Source organism: Saimiri boliviensis, chromosome 2, assembly GCF_048565385.1.
Source record: "Saimiri boliviensis isolate mSaiBol1 chromosome 2, mSaiBol1.pri, whole genome shotgun sequence".
Classification (NCBI taxonomy): Eukaryota; Metazoa; Chordata; class Mammalia; order Primates; family Cebidae; genus Saimiri; species Saimiri boliviensis.
In genome coordinates, this window is record NC_133450.1 from 124,444,025 (window position 1) to 124,464,373 (window position 20,349).

At 35.5% G+C, this 20,349-nt stretch overlaps 1 protein-coding gene across 1 annotated transcript in view; it reads right to left on the reverse strand.

Moving 5' to 3' along the window:
• The window catches only part of UNC13C (unc-13 homolog C), a 586,273-nt gene that overhangs the window by 207,748 nt on the left and 358,176 nt on the right, over positions 1–20,349 (reverse strand). Inside the window, exon 17 of the mRNA XM_003935590.4 lies at positions 17,240–17,373. Coding sequence (XP_003935639.1) covers positions 17,240–17,373 — 134 coding nt within the window. The remainder of the gene's footprint in view (positions 1–17,239; positions 17,374–20,349) is intronic.

Below are 20,349 nucleotides of genomic sequence, written 5' to 3' on the forward strand. Positions count from 1 at the left end.
AATAAAATATTTATATCAAGGAACAGAAATAACTCTCACATTCATCTACATTTGGGAGTCCAAATGAAAAAAAGAGTATAATCCTGTAGGGAAGGTGTTACCTAAGAAATATGACCTCAAGATAACCTAAATAAGAAAAGACTATTACACATATAGAACTTCTCTAGTCCATATATTTCCATCAAAATCAGAGTGTATTGCATCAATCTCCCTTACTGACTGCCAATTTTATTAACTTGTCTAATGAGAAAAGTTGATTTTAAAACTTAAATCCAGAAGCTTTAAAAGTATTTATCAAGTATTTAAGTTCAGAATGCTTCTCAAAAAATTTACAAAGCTGAATACATGTAAATTGGTTTTCAATATTAAATTTTACTTTATTGATATAAAAATAACCCTAAACAATTTATTTCAAAAGGATTAGTTTAAGCATAAACATCAGCATCATACATTTTATAGTACATTAGATTTTATGTAACTAGTATGCAGCATCAAAATTATAAGTACTGTAAGAGTGCTTTTATGCTTATAAAAGGACAAAATTGCTTATAAAAGGGCAAAATTATTTTAATTTATTTGAATCAAGAATAAAGTAAGATTATATTAGCTTTACAGTACAAGATACAAGAAACACAAAAAAGACTAAAGAATCTCTTATAAACATATATATATATATATATATATATATATAACACAAAACCTAAATAATCTCTTATAAACATAGATGTAAAAATCTTCAACAAAAAATAGCAAATTTAATCTCACAATATATAAAAAGAATAATAAATTATGATCAAGAGAATTTTATCCCAAAAATGCACCATCAATTCAACCTTCAAAAATGAATCAACATAATTTACCATATTATTAGACTATGTAAGAAAAATTTTATGATCATCTCAATAGATGCCAAAAAAGTATCTGACAAACTTCAACTTCCATTTGTAATTTTAAATCCTTCTGAAAGATAGTAATTAAAGTGAACTTTCTTAACCTTATAAAGAGAATCTACAAAACCCTGTTGCTAAAATTACAGGTAAGTCTCATACTTGATACGTAAGGATGAAGACAATGATGTTGACTCTCAGTATTTCTATGGAACATTGTACTGGAGTCCCTAAATTCTGTTAAAATGCAAGAGAAATATGTAAGGGGCATATAGATAACAAAGGAAGAAATAAACCTATTCACAGACATGATTGTCTACATAAAAAATAGCATACTAAAAATTGTCTGCATAGAAAATGTCTAAAAAACTAATTTAAAAAGCTACTAAATAGGTCACAAAATACAAAATCATGTATTTCTGCATACTACCAATGAATTATTGAAAATTGAAATTGAAATAAAAGTATCCTTTATAATAGCATCTGATACAGTTTTGCTCTATGTCCCCACCCAAATCCCATCTCAAATTATAATACTCCCATGTTGAGGGAGGGATCTGAAATCCCGATGGGTAGAGGTAGGGGGGTGATTGGATCATGGGGGCAGTTTCCTCCACGCTGTTCTCTTACAGTGAGTGAATGCTCATGAGATCTGATGGTTTTAAAAGTGTTTGGCAGTTCCCTCCTGTGCTTTCACCTCTCTCTTACAGCCTTGTGAAGAAGATACCTGCTTCCCCTTCACCTTCCACCATGATTATGTTTCCTGAGGCCTCCCTCACCATGTGGAACTGTGAGTCAATTAAACCTCTTTTGTTTATAAATTACTTAGTCTTGGGAATTTTTTTTTAGATGGAGTCTCACTCTGTCACCCAGGCGGGAGTACAGTAGTGCCATCTCAGCTCACTGCAACCTCTCCCTTCCAGGTTCAAGTGATTCTCCTGCCTCAGTGTCCTGAGTAGCTGAGACTACAGGTGTATGCCTTATAGCAGTGTCAAAACAGATTAATGCAGCATCAAAAAGTATTAAATGCTTAGTTATAAATCTAAGATAATATGTATAAGATTTACATAAAGAAAACTATAAAGTATTGAGAAAAGAAATAAAGTAAGGCCTAAATAAATATATTGTCTTTATTGACTGATATACTCAATATTGACTGATAAAGCTAGAATTTTATCTTTCTCAAATTGATTTACAGATTCAATGCAATCTCAATCAAAATTCCAAAAGAATTTCTTGTGGAAATTAACAAACTGATTCTACAACAGATACAGCAAAGTAAAAACATCAGAAGACAAAAAAATGTTTTTTTAAAAGGTAAAGAACAAACATTACTTGTATTTGCAGCTTTCTATGAAACTATAATAATTTATACAGAATGTCTTCAAATACAAGACTGGCTAATTTTCAACATGTGTAACAGTATGTCAGTGAAGAAATGATAGTCTTTTCAACAAGGGATGCTAAAATACTTGAATATTCACATGCAAAAAAATAAAAGGATTTTGACTCATACCTTACAACAAATTAAAAATTTAATTTAAAATAAACCATAGATAGGCCAAAATGCCAAACCTAAAACTATACAACTTCTAAAAGAAAACACAGTAGAAAAATCTTTGTGACCTTGTATTAGGCAAAAATTGTCTAGATGTAATTCAAAATTATGATCCATAAAATAGAATATTGATAAATGGAACTTAATGAATTAAAATCTGATCTTCGAAAGACATTGTTGAGAAAACAGATAAGCCACAAACAGGGAGAAGAAAATTTGCAAAACATGTGTCTGATAAAGGACTTATATCTAAGATCTATATATCACACTAAAATCTCAATAATAGAGTAAAAATTACTCAATGAAAATAGGCAAGTGATTTGAATGACACTTCAGCAGAGAAAAAAAATTAGATGTGAAATAAACACATGGAAATAGGCTCAACATTGTCAGTCATTAGATACTTGCCAATAAAACTATGATGTGATACCACTGCATGTCTAATACAATAGATTTTTAAAAAGGCAACAGCCCAACAATATTAAGGGCTAGCAAAGATGCAAGGATGCAGAGGAGCTGAAACTCTGACACGCTGCTTTTGAGAATGAAAAATATTATTGTTTTTATGGAAAGCATTTTGGCAAATTATATTTTTCAAATAAATTAGAAAAAAAAAGATTCTGAATTCACATGGAACCAAGAAATAACAAAAATAGACAAAACAATCTTAAAAAAAAATGCCACAGATATTTCTCCACATCCTCTCCACCATCTGTTGTCTCCAGATTTTTTTAATGATCGCCATTCTAACTGGCGTGAAGTGGTATTTCTATGTGTTTTCTGTGCACAAATTAAATTCTCTAATGTATAGTTTCACTTCTTCATTTTCAATGCAGTAATAACTTAATCTACCATTTATAAAAAGGAGGTTTAACAAAATAACTAATCTATTCCACCATTACGTCACTGTCTCCTGTTTTCAATTTGCAGCAATTTACAAAGCACAAATGTTTTAAATCTTGAATCTTATGAGACACAATAATTTAATTACCCAATTTATTATCTTGCAAATTTCTTAGTGAAATAAGGAAAACATAATCTGCCACTGCCAAATTTGATAATAGTAATTCACAGTCACAATGGATACAATTAGAATCCATTAAACATGAAGTATTATTTTGATATGCAGTTTGCCTTTGATGAAAAGTATGTTAATTATTACAAATAAGTAAGCTATGATTCTGTTTTACTGCCTGTCATGTACGCAACTGAAATTCCTTTGTTATAACTAGAACTTAGTAGAGTTTGTTATGCCCTTTTTACATTATAAAACATTTTAAGCTTTTGTTAGTATGTTCTTTACTTAAGATACTTGACATGCCTTAGTGCAATTAACTGCTATTACCATGAATGTAGTGAACAAGTAAGCATACATTTTAGTAATCAGGATTCCACTAGTAAATTACAAGCTAGTATTACAAATTAATGCCTTGGTGAAAGTCTTTCCTTTTGTACTTAGGTTCTCTTGTACCATAAAGCAAGTTCATCATAAATGCCATTTAAAGCCAATCACCCTTTTATCTTTTGGGTTTTTCTTTGTTTCATTTATAACCTAAGGCATTATTTTAATGAACTGTGATCTTTAAGAATATATTTAATTTTAACATGAAAAATGAAATTGTGAATCTATCTAGATTAACTATTTTTTTTTTTTTTTAAGACAGGTTCTTACTTTGTTGTTCAGGCTGTTGCCCAGAGCGTTCCCTTGGCTCACTGCAGCGTCCTCCTCTTGGGCTCAAGCAGACCCTTCTGCCTCAGTCTCCTTAATTATTGGGACTACTGGCATGTAGCAAGATACCTGGCTAATTTTTGTATTTTGTGTTGTTGTTGTTGTTAAGATGGAATCTTGCTATGTTTCCCAGGATGATCTCAAACTCCTGGCTTCAGGAAATCCTCCTGCCTTGGCTTCCCAAAGTGCTGGGATTACAGGCATGAGCCATTGCCCCTGGCTCACACTTTTTGAAAGTTTTTATTTATTTATGTCAGAGACAGGATCCTGCTCTGTCACCCAGGCTGGAGTGCAGTGGTACAATCATAGCTCACTTCAGCCTTGAATTCCTGGGATCAAGAGACCCACCTGCCTCATCCTCCCAAGTAGTTAGGACTAGCAGCATGAGTCCTATGTTAACTATTGAAATCAGCTCTATGTTAACTCTTCGTTAACATAGAGCTCTATGTTAACTATTGAAATCAGCATTGCATAAGACGATAAAAATACCATGTATTAGTATGACAAAGGAGTTGGACATGGCCAGAGACAGCCTAAATAACTTGTGTAATGTGCATGGGGTAAATAATCAACAGAATTTACTGAGTTTAGGTAACTGTTTCTCAAGCTGCAACATCTGGTAGAAGCAAGTCCTCATGTTCATATTGCAGGGCAGGGAGCTTAAGGCAGTAGAGCAGAGATGGAGATTACCATAGTGGAGCATCTACTCAATGTAGGCACCAGGCCAGGTGCTTTTTGTGCATTATCTCTGCAAATCCTGATATGGTCTCATAAGTTTTGCCTCTTAAATTCTAAAACACAGAAAACCTAAAAGATATTACAATCAGATCCAGATTAATCATTAAAATATCAGAAATGTTCAGAAGGATTAACACTTATCATCTTACTTATGTGATCCTTCTGTTAATATTAAGCCTTTTGTTATTTCAAAGGGTTGCTTACATTTGATTCTGCTTATTACTAAATATGTGATTTTGGGTAAGTTAGTCCCCTCTGTGCTTCAGTTTCATCATCTGCAATTTGGGAAAGACAATGGTGCTGATATCTTTAGAATACATTTAGAATTAAACATTAAACTGTAAAAATGCTTAGAATAGCACCTGGCTCCAGTTAATTCTCCATGGTTCCCTATATAATGATTATGACATTTATAACATGTAAATATCTAGTTGTAACAAGCATAACAAACCTTGAAACATTGAAGATCAACTCTTTTCCACCTCTGTGATATGTGGTCAGGGAGGTAGAAAACTGAAACCTTCAGAGGCGTTTGAATTAGCAAAATTCTTGGTAAGCATTATTTGACAGTACTCTTGTGCATTTAGAAAAGTATTTGAATTCTTTCCATATATAGTATTATTTTAGGAAACTGCAGAGAAACATACTTGATCTGATTTTAAATTCAAAATGGCTATAATTAACATGAGTAACAATTTTTAAAATTACTTTTGAAATTTTACTTTGTATTATTAGTATGTCAGGTAAAATTTTATAACAGAACTGTGGGTTTTTTTCCCTATCTGTTCTGCCCATTGTCAACTCTAGGTCTGCAAAACTAATCACTTGTATGAAATGAACTGTTCACCTAGATGTTAAGAATTCAAATTAAATCATTTTTTAAAAACATTTCAACAACAAATGAACTGCAACATATTGGAACACATGTGTCATTCCATATAATATCATATTAGGTTAGTTCTGCTAATTTGGTTCTAAAAATCAGAGGCTCAAGTAACTACAAATAATTAAAAAGTAATTTTTGTAAGGATACTTTTGGTAATTAAAAAAAAAAGATTAAATTGCATTATCATATTTTATGAGAATCCAAGAAAAGCTGAACTCTGTCAACTGGAGTCAAAAGCCCTGGAGTCAGGATTCATAGACGCTCAGACAAGATAGACAAGATACTCCTTCAGAGTTTCAGGCAGCACTGAGGAGTGCACTGAATTACCACAGACAGGGATCTTGATGCACAAAGTCCTCCAGTATGTGACTCTGCTCTTCTATACACTTTTCCTTCTCAGCATTCTTTCCCTCCACTCACTGTCAACTACTTTCATCTCTTTCAACTCTATCTTCATTCCTGTTTATACTTCATTTTGATTTATTCTTAATTTTGGATCACCTACTATAGGTATCTCCTATTTTAAAATTTTCAGTGTCTATTCTCCTTGTTAGCTGACTCATTCTTAGGGTTTCTTGGTACAGTCAGAGAGTAAACCTAGTTTTCCTGTTGTGCAAAATTTTTCTCATAAGGCTGCATCAACAAGGGTGTGTAGGAGGACAAGTTTAATCACAGAATGACTGTGACTGTGGCAGGCAGAGTAGTTAACCATTTTCAGACTCCTGATTAATCTTGTATGTATCTCTTTTACCAGTTAAATATTTGTGACTCCAACCTTGCATGGTGCCTGGCATATATTAAGTGTTCAATACATATTTACTAAATTGAAATGAAACTGATAATGAAAAATAATAAAAGTTCAGTACAGCAGAAAAGAAAAGAATGAGATAAAATAGTTTAGGACAATGAAAGAGATTTTAAAATGTCCTATATTTTAAAATCATTCATTCACTTGCCTTTGCCTCTAAAACAAAATCCAGACTTCTTTTAACCTGACATGTCTTTAACATATTGATATGTGCCTTATGTTTGATCGTGAACATAAGACACATTAACAGAGATCATTTATTAATACTGCAGACTTCTGTCTCAATTTCAGGTTTTCTGACTCCATAGATTTGGAATTGGGCTCAAGATCTGTAATTCGACTAGTAATCCATATGATCCTTATGCTAGTGGTCTGGATTTTTTACTTTGTGAAATACGCATTAGCCTAAGTAACCAAGAAGATGATTAATGAAGTGTAAATCTGACAATATATTATTCAAATAAACAGATATAAATGAAAATCTCCAGTGAAGATCCCAGATGACCAAACAGGAACAGCTCTGGAGTGCAGTTCTCAGCAAGAACCATACAGAGGGTGAGTTATCACCACATTTCCAAATGAGTTTTCACTGCCCACAGACCAGGAGATTCCCAGGCTGAAAAGTGCCACAAGTTTCCAGCATGGCTGTTTCAGCCAGTGCTGCAGGTTGGTGCACAGAAACTCACACAAATCTGAGTGGCCATTTCAACTGGTGCCTGGAATGCCTGGGAGACAGAGCTGGCCATTCAACTGAAAGAGAGGGGGCTGAGACAGGGGCCAGGTGATCTGGCTTGTCAGGAACCACTCCCACAAAACAAGCAATCTACAACACTCTGGATTGAGAATTTCACAACAAGCTAAGCTGGACCCGGGATGCTCCAGCTCAGTTCAGGGAAGGGCATCTGCTGCTGCAGAGGCAGTCCACCAATACCAAGGCAGTTGTAACTGTACCTCTATAAACAACACATCAAGGAAGGTAACACAGCAGCTGGGCAGAGCCCATGGCAGCTCAGCAATGTCTCTGCTGGTAGATTGTGACTAGACTATCTCCATGCTGGGTAGGGCATCTATGAAAAAAGGCAGCAGCACATCAGGAACTTATAAATAAAGCCTGACCTTCCTACATCAGAGCATCTGGGAAAAGATACGGTTATGAGTTCTACTGCAGCAGACTTAAACGTACCCTCCCAGCAGCTCTGCATGGAACAACGGAGCTCCCAGAACAGCACTTGAGCTCATATAAGAGACAGACTGTCTCCTCAAGCAGCTCCCCAACCTCCATATACCCAGAGACACCTCATAAAGGAAAGCTCAGGCCGACATCTGGTGGGTACCATTCTGGAATGAATATAACTGAAGAAGAAAGCAACCCTTACTGTTCTGCAGCCCCTGCAGGTGATCACTAGGCAAGCAGGGTCTGGAGTGGACCTCTAGCAGTCCTACAGCAGAGGGGACTGACTGTTAGAAGGAAAATAGAAACAGAAAGAAATAGCTTCAAAATCAACAAAAAGGACGTCCACTCAGAGACCCCATTTGAGAGTCACCAACTACAAAGACCACAGGTAGATAAAGACATGAAGACGGGAAGAAACCAGTACAAAAAGGATGAAAACACCAAAAACCAGAACACCTCTTCTCCTCCAAGGGATCACAACTCCTCACAAGCTAGGGAACAAACCTGGATGGAGAATCAAGCTGATGAACTGACAGAAACAGAGGGTGGGTAATAACAAACTTCTCAGAGCTAAAAGAACATGTGCTAACCCAAAGCAAAGAAACTAAGAACTTGAAAAATGATTAGATGAAATGCTAACTAGAATAAACAGCTTAGAGAAGAATATAAACGACTTGATGTAGCTGAAAAACAGCATGAGAACTTCACGAAGCATACACATGTTTCAATAGCTGAATCAAACAAGCAGAAAAAAGGATATTGGAGATTAAAGATCAACTCAATGAAATAAAATGAGAAGGCAAATTAGAGAAAAAGGAGTGAAAAGAAATGAACAAAGCCTCCAAGAAATACGGGATTATGTGAAAATACCTAATCTATGTTTGATAGGTGTACTTGAATGTGATGGAAAGAATGAATCCAAGCTGGAAAACACCCTCAGGATATTATCCAGGAGAACTTCTCCAACCTACCAAGGCAGATCATGATTCAAGTCCAGGAAATACAGAGAACATCACAACGTTATTCCTCAAGAAGAGCAACCCCAAGGCACATAATTGTCAGATTCAACAGAGTTGAAATGAAGGAATAAATGCTAAGGGCAGCCAGAGAGAAATGCTGGGTTACCAACAAAAAGAAGCCCATAGACTCACAGTGGATCTCTAGGCAGAAACCCTATAAGCCAGAAGAGAGTAGGGGCCAATCATCAGCATCCTTAAAGAAAAGAACCTTCAACCTAGAATCAGCTACATCAAGTCGTTTATATTCTTCTCTTTCAACCAGCCAAACTAAGCTTCGTAAGTGAAGGAGAAATAAAATCCTTTACAGATAAGTGATTGCTGAGATTTCATCACCACCAGGCCTGCCTTACAAGAGCTCCTGAAAGAAGCACTAAACAAGGAAAGGAACAACCAGTACCAGCCACTCCAAAAACATACCAAATGGTAAAGACCACCAACAAAATGAAGAAAATGCATCAACTAATGGAAAAACACCCAGCTAGCATCAAATGGCAGGATCAAATTCACACATAACAATATTAACCCTAGATGTAAATGGGCTAAATGCCCCAATCAAAAGACACAGACTGGCAAATTGGATAAAAAGTCAAGAGCCACCAGTGTGCTGTATTCTGGAAACCCACCTGACATGCAAGGACAAAAATAGGCTAAAAAAAAAAAAGGATGGAGGAAGATCTATCAAGCAAATGGAGAGAGAGAGAAAAAAAAGCAGGAGTTGTAATCCTAGTCTCTGACAAAATGGACTTGAAAACAACAAAGATCAAAAGAGACAAAGAAGGGCATTGCATAATGGCAAAATGATCAATGCAACAAGAGTTAACAATCCTAAATATATATGCACCCAATACAGGAGCACCCAGGTACATAAAGCAAATTCTTAATGACCTGCAAAGAGACTTAGACTCCCACACAATAATAGTGGGAGACTTTAACACTCCACTGTCAATATTAGACAGATCAATGAGACAGAAAATTAACAAGGAAATCCAGGACTTGAACTCCGATCTGGACCAAGCAGACCTAATAGATATCTACAGAAATCTCCACCCCAAATCTAGAGAATATACATTCCTCTCAGCACCACATTGAACCTACTCTAAAATAGACCACATAATTGGCAGTAAATTACTCCTTAGCAAATGCAAAAGAATGGAAATCATAACCAACAGTCTCTCAGACCAGAGTGCAAACAAATTAGAGCTCAGGATTAAGAAACTAACTCAGAACAACACAACTTCATGGAAACTTAACAATTGACTCCTGAATGAAGGCAAAAATAAAGATGTTCTTTGAAGCCAATGAGAACAAAAACAGAATGTACCAGAATCTCTGGGACACATTTAAAGCAGTGTCTAGAGGAAAATTTATAGCAATAAATGCCCACATAAGAAGCGAGGAAAGATCTAAAATTGACACCCTATTGTCAAAACTGAAAAAGCTAGAGGAGCAAGATCAAAAGAACTCAAAAGCTAGCAGAAGACAAGAAATAACTAAGATTAGAGCAGAACTGAAGGAGATAGAGATACAAAAAATCCTTCAGAAATCAGTAAATCCAGTAGCTGATTTTTTTTAAAAGATCAACAAAATAGACAGACCACTAGCAAGATTAATAGAAGAAAAGGGAGAATTAAATAGATGCAATAAAAAATGATAAAGGGTATATGACCACTGATTCCACAGAAATACAAACTACCAGCAGAAATTAGTACAAACAACACTATGCACATACACCAGTAAACTTGGGAGAAATGGATAAATTTCTGGACACTTACACCCTCCCAAGCCTAAACCAGGAAGAAGTTGAAACTTTGAACAGACAAGGACTTCATGACTAAAACACCAAAAGTAATGGCAACAAAAGCCAAAATTGACAAATGGGATCTAACTGAACTTAAGAGCTTCTGCATATCAAAAGAAACAATCATTAGAGTGAAATCTCAACCAACAGAATGGGAGAAAATTTTTACAATCTACCCATCTGACAAAGGGCTAATATTCAAAATCTACAGAGAACTAAAACAGATTTACAAGAAACAAACAAACAAACCCATCCAAAAGTGGGCAAAGGATATGAATAGATATTTTTTAAGGGAAGACATATATGAGGCCAACAAACACATGAAAAAAATGCTCATCACCTGCTCTACAAGAACTCCTGAAAGAGGCTCTACACATATAAAGGAACAACCAGTACCAGCCACTCCAAAAACACACCAAATGGTAAAAAAGCAGCAACACAATCAAGAATCTGCATCAACTAACCAACAAAACAGCCAGGTAGCATCAAAATGACAGCATCAAATTCACACATAACAATACTATCCCTAAATGTCAATGGACTAAATGCCCCAATCAAAAGACACAGACTGGCAAATTGGATAAAAAGCCAAAACCCATCAGTGTGCTGTATCCAGGAAACCCATCTTACATGCAAGGATACACAAAGGCTCAAAATAAAGGGATGGAGGAAGATCTACCAAGCAAATGGAGAGCAAAAAAAGGCAGGAGTTGCAATTCTCATCTCTGATAAAATAGACTTTAAAGCAACAAAGATCAAAAGAGACAAAGAAGGACATTACATAATCGTAAAAGGATCACTGCAACAAGAAGAGCTAACGATCCTAAATATATATGCACCCAATACAAGAGCACCCAGATTCATAAGGCAAGTTCTTAATGACTTACAAAGAGACTTAGACTCCCACACAATAATAGTGGGAGACTTTAACACCCCATTGTCAATATTAGACAGATCAACCAGACAGAAAATCAACAAGGATATCCAGGACCTGAACACAGACCTGGAACGAGCAAACCTAATAGACATTTACAGAACTCTCCACCCCAAATCCACAGAATATACATTCTTCTCAGCACCACATCACACCTACTCTAAAATTGACCACATAATTGGCAATAAATCACTCCTCAGAAAATGCAAAAGAACAGAAATCATAACAAACAGTCTCTCAGACCACAGTGCAATCGAGTTAGAACTCAGAATGCAGAAACTAACTCAGAACCGCACAGCTTCATGGAAACTGAACAACTTGCTCTTGAATGTTGACTGGATAAACAATGAAATGAAGGCAGAAATAAAGATGTTCTTCGAAACCAATGAGAACGAAGACACAACATACCAGAATCTCTGGGACACATTTAAAGCAGTCTCTAGAGGAAAATATATAGCAATGAGTGCCCACATGAGAAGAAAGGAGAGATCTAAAATTGACACCCTATCATCAAAATTGAAAGAGCTAGAGGAGCAAGATCAAAAAAACTCAAAACCTAGCAGAAGACAGGAAATAACTAAGATCAGAGCAGAACTGAAGGAAATAGAGACACAAAAAACTCTTCAAAAAATCAATAAATCCAGGAGCTGGTTTTTTGAAAAGATCAACAAAATAGACAGACCACTAGCCAGATTAATAAAAAAGAAAAGAGAGAATAACCAAATTGATGCAATAAAAAACGATAAAGGGGATATCACCACAGATTCCACAGAAATCCAAACCATCATCAGAGATTATTACAAACAACCCTATGCACATAAACTAGTAAACCTGGAAGAAATGGATAAATTCCTGGACACCTGCAACCTCCCAAGCCTAAACCTGGAAGAAGCCGAAACCCTGAATAGACCAATAACATGGTCTGAAGTCGAGGCAGCAATAAAGAGCCTACCACCCAAAAAAAGCCCAGGTCCAGATGGGTTCACAGCTGAATTCTACCAGACATACAAGGAGGAGCTGATACCATTCCTTCTGAAACTATTCCAGACAATCCAAAAAGAGGGAATCCTTCCCAAATCATTTTACGAGACAAACATCATCCTGATACCAAAACCCGGCAGAGACTCAACAAGAAAAGAAAATTTCAGGCCAATATCCATGATGAACATAGATGCAAAAATCTTCAATAAAATACTGGCAAACCGATTGCAACAGCATATCAAAAAGCTCATCCACCATGATCAAGTAGGATTCATCCCGGGGATGCAAGGCTGGTTCAACATACGCAAGTCCATAAACGTAATTCACCACATAAACAGAACCAAAGACAAAAACCACATGATTATCTCGATTGATGCAGAGAAGGCTTTTGACAAAATTCAACAGCCCTTTATGCTAAAAACCCTCAATAAACTAGGTATTGACGGAACGTATCTCAAAACAATAAAAGCTATTTACGACAAACCAACAGCCAATATCATACTGAATGGGCAAAAACTGGAAGCATTCCCTTTGAAATCTGGCACTAGACAAGGATGCCCTCTCTCACCACTCCTATTCAATATAGTACTGGAAGTTCTAGCCAGAGCAATCAGGCAAGAAAAAGAAATAAAGGGTATCCAAATTGGAAAGGAGGAAATCAAATTGTCTCTATTTGCAGATGACATGATTGTATATGTGGAAGACCCCATCATCTCAGCCCAAAATCTCCTGAAACTGATAAACAACTTCAGCAAAGTCTCAGGATACAAAATCAACGTGCAAAAATCACAAGCATTCCTATACACCAGTAATAGACTTCAAGAGAGCCAAATCAAGAACGAACTGCCATTCACAATTGCTACAAAGAGAATAAAGTACCTAGGAATACAACTAACAAGGAACGTAAAGGACCTCTTCAAGGAGAACTACAAGCCATTGCTCAACGAAATAAGAGAGGATACAAACAGATAGAGAAACATTCCATGTTCATGGTTAGGAAGAATCAACATCGTGAAAATGGCCATACTGCCCAAAGTAATTTACAGATTCAACGCTATTCCCATCAAGCTACCAATGACCTTCTTCACAGAACTGGAAAAAAACACCTTAAACTTCATATGGAACCAAAAGAGAGCCCGCATAGCCAAGTCAATTCTAAGCAAAAAGAACAAAGCAGGAGGCATCACACTACCGGACTTCAAACTATACTACAAGGCTACAGTAATCAAAACAGCATGGTACTGGTACCAAAACAGAGATATAGACCAATGGAACAGAACAGAGGCCTCAGAGGAAATACAACATACCCACAACCATCTGATCTTCGACAAACCTGACAAAAACAAGCAATGGGGAAAGGACTCCCTGTTTAATAAATGGTGTTGGGAAAACTGGCTAGCCATGTGCAGAAAGCAGAAACAGGACCCCTTCCTGACACCTTACACCAAAATTAACTCCAAATGGATTAAAGACTTAAACATCAGACCTAATACCATAAAAACCTTAGAAGAAAATCTAGGCAAAACCATTCAGGACATAGGTGTAGGCAAGGACTTCATGACCAAAACGCCAAAAGCAATGGCAACAAAAGCCAAAATAGACAAATGGGACCTAATCAAACTCCACAGCTTCTGCACGGCAAAAGAAACAGTCAGTAGAGTGAATCGGCAACCAACAGAATGGGAAAAAATTTTTGCAGCCTACCCATCTGACAAGGGGCTGATATCCAGAATTTACAAAGAACTAAAGCAGATCTACAAGAAAAAAACAAACAAGCCCATTCAAAAATGGGCAAAGGATATGAACAGATACTTTACAAAAGAAGACATACAGGAGGCCAACAAACATATGAAAAAATGCTCATCATCACTGGTCATCAGAGAAATGCAAATCAAAACCACATTGAGATACCATCTCCCACCAGTTAGAATGGCGATCATTAAAAAATCGGGAAACAACAGATGCTGGAGAGGATGTGGAGAAATAGGAACACTTTTACACTGTTGGTGGGAATGTAAATTAATTCAACCATTGTGGAAGACAGTGTGGCAATTCCTCAAGGACCTAAAAATAGAAATCCCATTTGACCCAGCAATCCCATTACTGGGTATATATCCAAAGGATTATAAATCATTCTACTACAAGGATACGTGCACACGAATGTTCATTGCAGCACTGTTTACAATAGCAAAGACCTGGAACCAACCCAAATGCCCAACGATGATAGACTGGATAGGGAAAATGTGGTACATATACACCATGGAATATTATGCAGCCATCAAAAACGATGAGTTCACGTCCTTTATAGGGACATGGATGAACCTGGAAACCATCATTCTCAGCAAACTGACACAAGAGCAGAAAATCAAACACCGTATATTCTCGCTCATATGCGGGTGTTGAACAATGAGAACACATGGACACAGGGAGGGGAGCACTACACACTGGGGTCTGTTGGGGGGAAATGGGGGAGGGGCGGGGGGTGGGGAGGTGGGAAGAGATAGCATGGGGAGAAATGACAGATACAGGTGAGGGGACGGAAGGCAGCAAAGCACACTGCCATGTGTGTACCTATGCAACAATCTTGCATGTTCATCACATGTACCCCAAAACCTAAAATGCAATAAAAAAAAAAAAAAAAAAAAGAAAAAAATGCTCATCATCACTGGTCATTAGAGAGATGCAAATCAAAACCACATTGAGATACCACCTTACGCCAGTTAGTATGGCCATCATTAAAAAATCGAGAGACAACAGACGCTGGGGCGGATGTGGAAAAATAGGAACACTTTTACACTGTTGGTAGGAGTGTAAATTAGTTCAACCATTGTGGAAGACAGTGTGGCGCTTCCTCAAGGACCTGGAAATAGAAATTCCATTTGACCCAGCAATCCCATTTCTGGGTATGTACCCAAAGGATTATAAATCATTCTGTGATAAAGATACACACACATGTATTTTTATTGCACTATTGTTCACAATAGTGAAGACTTGGAACCAACCCAAATGCCTATCAATGATAGACTGGATAAAGAAAATATGGCACATATACACTATGGAATACTATGCAGCCATACAAAGGATGCATTTATGTCATTTGCAGGGACACATATGAAGCTGGAAACCATCATTCTCAGTAAACTGACAAAACAATAGAAAACCAAACACCACATGTTCTCATTCAAGTGGGAGCTGAACAATGAGAACACATGGACCCAGGGAGGTGAACATCACACACTGGGGCCTGTCACAGGGTGGGAAGCTAGAGGAGGGATAGCATTAGGAGAAATACCTAATGTAGATAATGGGGTGATGGATGCAACAAATCACCATGGCATGTGTATGACTATGTAACAAACATGCACATTCTATGCATGTACTCCAGAACTTAAAGTATAATAAAAAATGATTTTTCAAAAAAAGAAGTACTTCCCAGCACCTGTGATAAGATCATGGTATGTTACAGATTAAGAGGAGATCTTCCAGTCCTAACAGAAGAGAATAAAAGAGCAAAGTCTGTACAGAAGTTAGGAAACACCAAGGCCATCACAAAGAAAAGGCAGATATTAGAATTAGGTCTGGGGGAAAAAGGGAGAAGAAAGTGAAAAAAGGCAAACTTAATATAATGGTGATTGCATACCAAAAATAGAACCACTTTCTCCACAATTAGGAGGAATTGTAGGGCTGGGGAAAATTGGTGGTTAATAGGAAGCAAAAAAGGATGAAGACTGAAATACCTAAATTTATTTCTTCTCTAACTGGAGTTTTAATTGGACTCAACGTAAAAGTTGACCCCAACTGTCTTGACCATTATAAAGAATAAGAATACAGTCATTTATCCACAGTAAGTCGAAGACTACTTCACTGTTCTACTTTATAGTTTGTCTAGTTCTGCTACCCTTGCTACCCACAACATTTTAGGTCTAACTAATATTGTCAAGACAACACTCTTTATTAACTAAATTGCAAATGCCTAGCTAATAGTCTGATATTATTTTGCTTGCATGGTCTTTAATATGTGGGTGTGAAATAAAATCTAAGTAAGAAATATTAAAGTAGGATTGTATCTTGGAAATAATATAATAATTACATCTTTATTTTAGTTGGGAGGAAACTGAGACCCAGAAAAATTTGATAATTTGCCTAAGGTCTCATAGCTAGTGGTATTTTGATAAAATGATGATTTTTACAGTCTTTTCTATTACAGTCATGAATTTTAATTAATCTATCTTGTCTTAGAGACATTAGATTATAATTTGTGAGAAATGACTTGTTTTATTAAATATTTTATTGTTTTTTAAATCAATACAAACAATTATTTTGAAAGATTTTTTTGACAAGTCTTTACTATTAACAAGTCACAATGCAATGTGTTTAACACTAGCTCTTCAAAATTATTTTTAGTTTTGGGGGAGTGTACATTTTTTTCCTTAGAGACAATGGTGTAGTTATGAAAAGATCCAAAGGAAAAGTTTTACATTATGTAAAAATAAAATCTTGGAAAATATTTGTGTCCATATCCAAAGAATCATACTCTATGCAGCTCAGACTAAACATTTATAATATCATTTAATTGATATTTAGTGATAAAATTTTAAAAATACTATTTTTTACAGCTTAATTTTGGAAAAGTTCATTATTGTCACCAGCTCATGCTGTGCTTAAAATGGATATTATTTTAATTTTAGTGGAATAAAATTCATTAATTTCCAAAACTTGGTACTTACTGATTCAGGACAGGAGTGTAAGCAGTTTTATCCTCATCAATAATAGTGACCATCAGTGTAATAAGTTGGGGCCAAAAATCCAAATTCTTTGTAGTTGGTCCCTGATCTTCACGAGGAATGTCCTGTTTCTTACTCTGCTCACAAGTTCACACAACATGCAAAAGAAAAGATTAAATGGGATGACTTTAGTTAGATGTCACTGTCAAATAAAATATCAAATAAAAAAGATTATGGAAATGAAATTCATGTATTATGGGAGTCAAAGCTGTTAAACTCAGATTTCTTTTCTTCATTGAATGGCATCCTATAGAATTAACTCACAGTGGCCAGGCTTGTATTTCTAATAACTTTTAAAATTTTAGTTTAACTCTCATTGCCATTTTTTTTTTTTGGTTCTGGATTAGAGATTTCTCCCCATTCTGACATTTTGTGACCTTGGGAGTTATTATTGCGGAATACATGCCTTTAATGTGGCTTCTTCCAAGGATGAAGATTGAATTTTGTGTGTGCCAAGGTGTGTGTGTGTGTGTGTGTGGATAAAACTTATCCTAAATAATTTGCTCAAAGTTACATCAGTTCTAAGTATGCACAACTGACAGCTGTCTGGCTGCAGAATCAATACTGTTAAATCCTACTATACATGCTGTATGAATTACCTTGAATTCTCTCTTCTTATGCACAAATTGATCTAGATAACTAAAATTTTGTAAGTTTGCCTTTTTCGTTTTTCCTTTCTTAAAAACATCTTTGAATCTTTCTCAATTTACCACTCTGCTGGAAATCTTCAACTCTCATTCTAAAAAGCAGAATGTGACATAGGATAATCTTGATTTATTTTCAGGTTAACAGGGTACAATAACAACCTTCAATGTTTCACATATAAATTTCATACTCAACATATGCAATTCTTTACAACATATAGATAAGTTATTCTGGTCCTTAATTTTGGTGGGTGTTCCTCTTAGAGCACTTCTTTTACATTTACTTGCTAAAATTGAGCAAAAAATACAGGCAGAGATAAATTTTCACTTAGCTATATGACAATTTTTGCTCAATCATTTACAAGCTTATAGGTACAGGATATTTGAAAATACCAACTTATGGTTCCAGAAACTCAAAGACTCCAATGTAAAATGCATATTACATTTTATTTGGCTGCAACTGTTGCCATATCTAATTGCCATGTTTTCTGCTGTGACCAGATCAGCCACCCTGTCTGCTGAGTGCTTGTATATGCATATCTGCCAGTGCAAATAATGATATGTAACCATATTTTGTTGAGTTGTCATTTAATTATTATTCTCACTTAACTTGAAAGACAATCCTATAGGGAATTCACTTACTACTAAAGATCTCTACTCATAAACTATAATGTACTTTTTAGACCATATATTTCCTTAGGGTGCATCCAAGAGTTGTTGATTTACATCCATGTTTGAAATGCAACATATGTTAAAACTTGCAGAACTAAATTAAAATGGTAAAAAAAAAATTAGTGGCTGACATAAAATACTTCAAACATCTAGAATTAATTATAAGCAATCTCCAAAGGATCTTAAGAAGTTTGCATATATGATCCTTAAGAATAACCTGAAAGTTCTTGGCAAGCTTCCTCTTTCAATTCCTGGAGTATATCAGTGAATCTTTAGAAAGAAATAGGCAGTAATGCAGGCTTACAAATGTCAAGATTTGCTGACTTTTAAGTTAAAACTTTTATTAAAATTTATTTTATTTTGTGAACAGGATTTTGTTATCACCACAATAATTTAATTATTTGTGTATTATATAAGCTCAATAGATTTCTAAAGGATTAAGAAATCCAGATAACCTGGTGAGTTGTGAAGGTTATAAATAAAACTACGTCTAATGGCCACAGTGGGGAGATATTTGGATTAGAACACTATCATTAATCATCATCAAATGTACATAGCCAAACTATATTTCTTTTATAGTTTAAGTAATGTGATTAAATGAAAGAAAATTATTATATATGATATGTGTAATGTCACAGCCACTTCTCATAATTTTGCAGAGTGACATGGAAAGGAGGAGAGACAGAAGTAGTTGAAATATGTATTAATTCCCAGGTTCCTTACCCGTCACAAACTGTACTTCCATCACTCTTTTTTATGACACCGAAAGATTACTGATGATGCTATATTTCACATCGTATTATGTTTATTGCACTAGAATAAATCAAACTGGATGTTGGGAATCACTGTTTTTACACAGCACATTACACAACCATAAGCCAGGCTTTCCCTGTTTTAATAGATATTGTAATAGACTACATGCTTAAAATGATGAGGTATAATCCGGTGTATTATAATATTTATTCAATTTCTTAAGAATTAAATTTTTCTATGTAAAACTTTTTAATATATCCTAGAAATCTAATAGGGCATTTAACCTTATGATTGGAAAAATTAAGGTTATGGTAGTTGAAGTTAAGAAAAAATTATAATAAGTCTATTTTCATATTGACTGAAACATTACTATGAGTGTTATAAACTAACATTTATTATATCAAGAAAATATATTAATAATTTTAGCCATTATTATAATAATCACTATAATTATAATTGATTTACTAGGCCCTATTTTCATAAATTTATTTTTTGTTATTAAATGATTTATAATTGCATCAAGAAGAGATCAATATATAGAAAGAGCCATTACGTGCAAAAGAAACTATTGAAATAATAAATGATAACTTCCAGTTAGTGGAACTTAATACAGTACTTTTAAAACTGCTATAAAATATTTCTGTGGCATTCAATGCATTCCTTCAATAAACACGTAATTGTGAAATGCTGCTTCTAAAAAACTGACCAGACGAGGGTTGGAAGGAGACATTTGGTACAAAAATGCAAAGATGGTCCGGGCGCGCGAGCTCACACCTGTAATTCCATCACTTTGTGGGGCTGAAGTGAGTAGATCACCTAAAGTTAGGAGTTTCAGACCAGCCTAGCCAATATGGTGAAATCCCATCCCTACTAAAAATTCAAAAACTAGCTGGGTGTGGTGGCATGCACCTGTAGTCCCAGCTACTCAGGAGGCTGAAGCAGGAGAATCTCTTGAACCTGAGAGTTGTGGTTGCAGTGAACCAA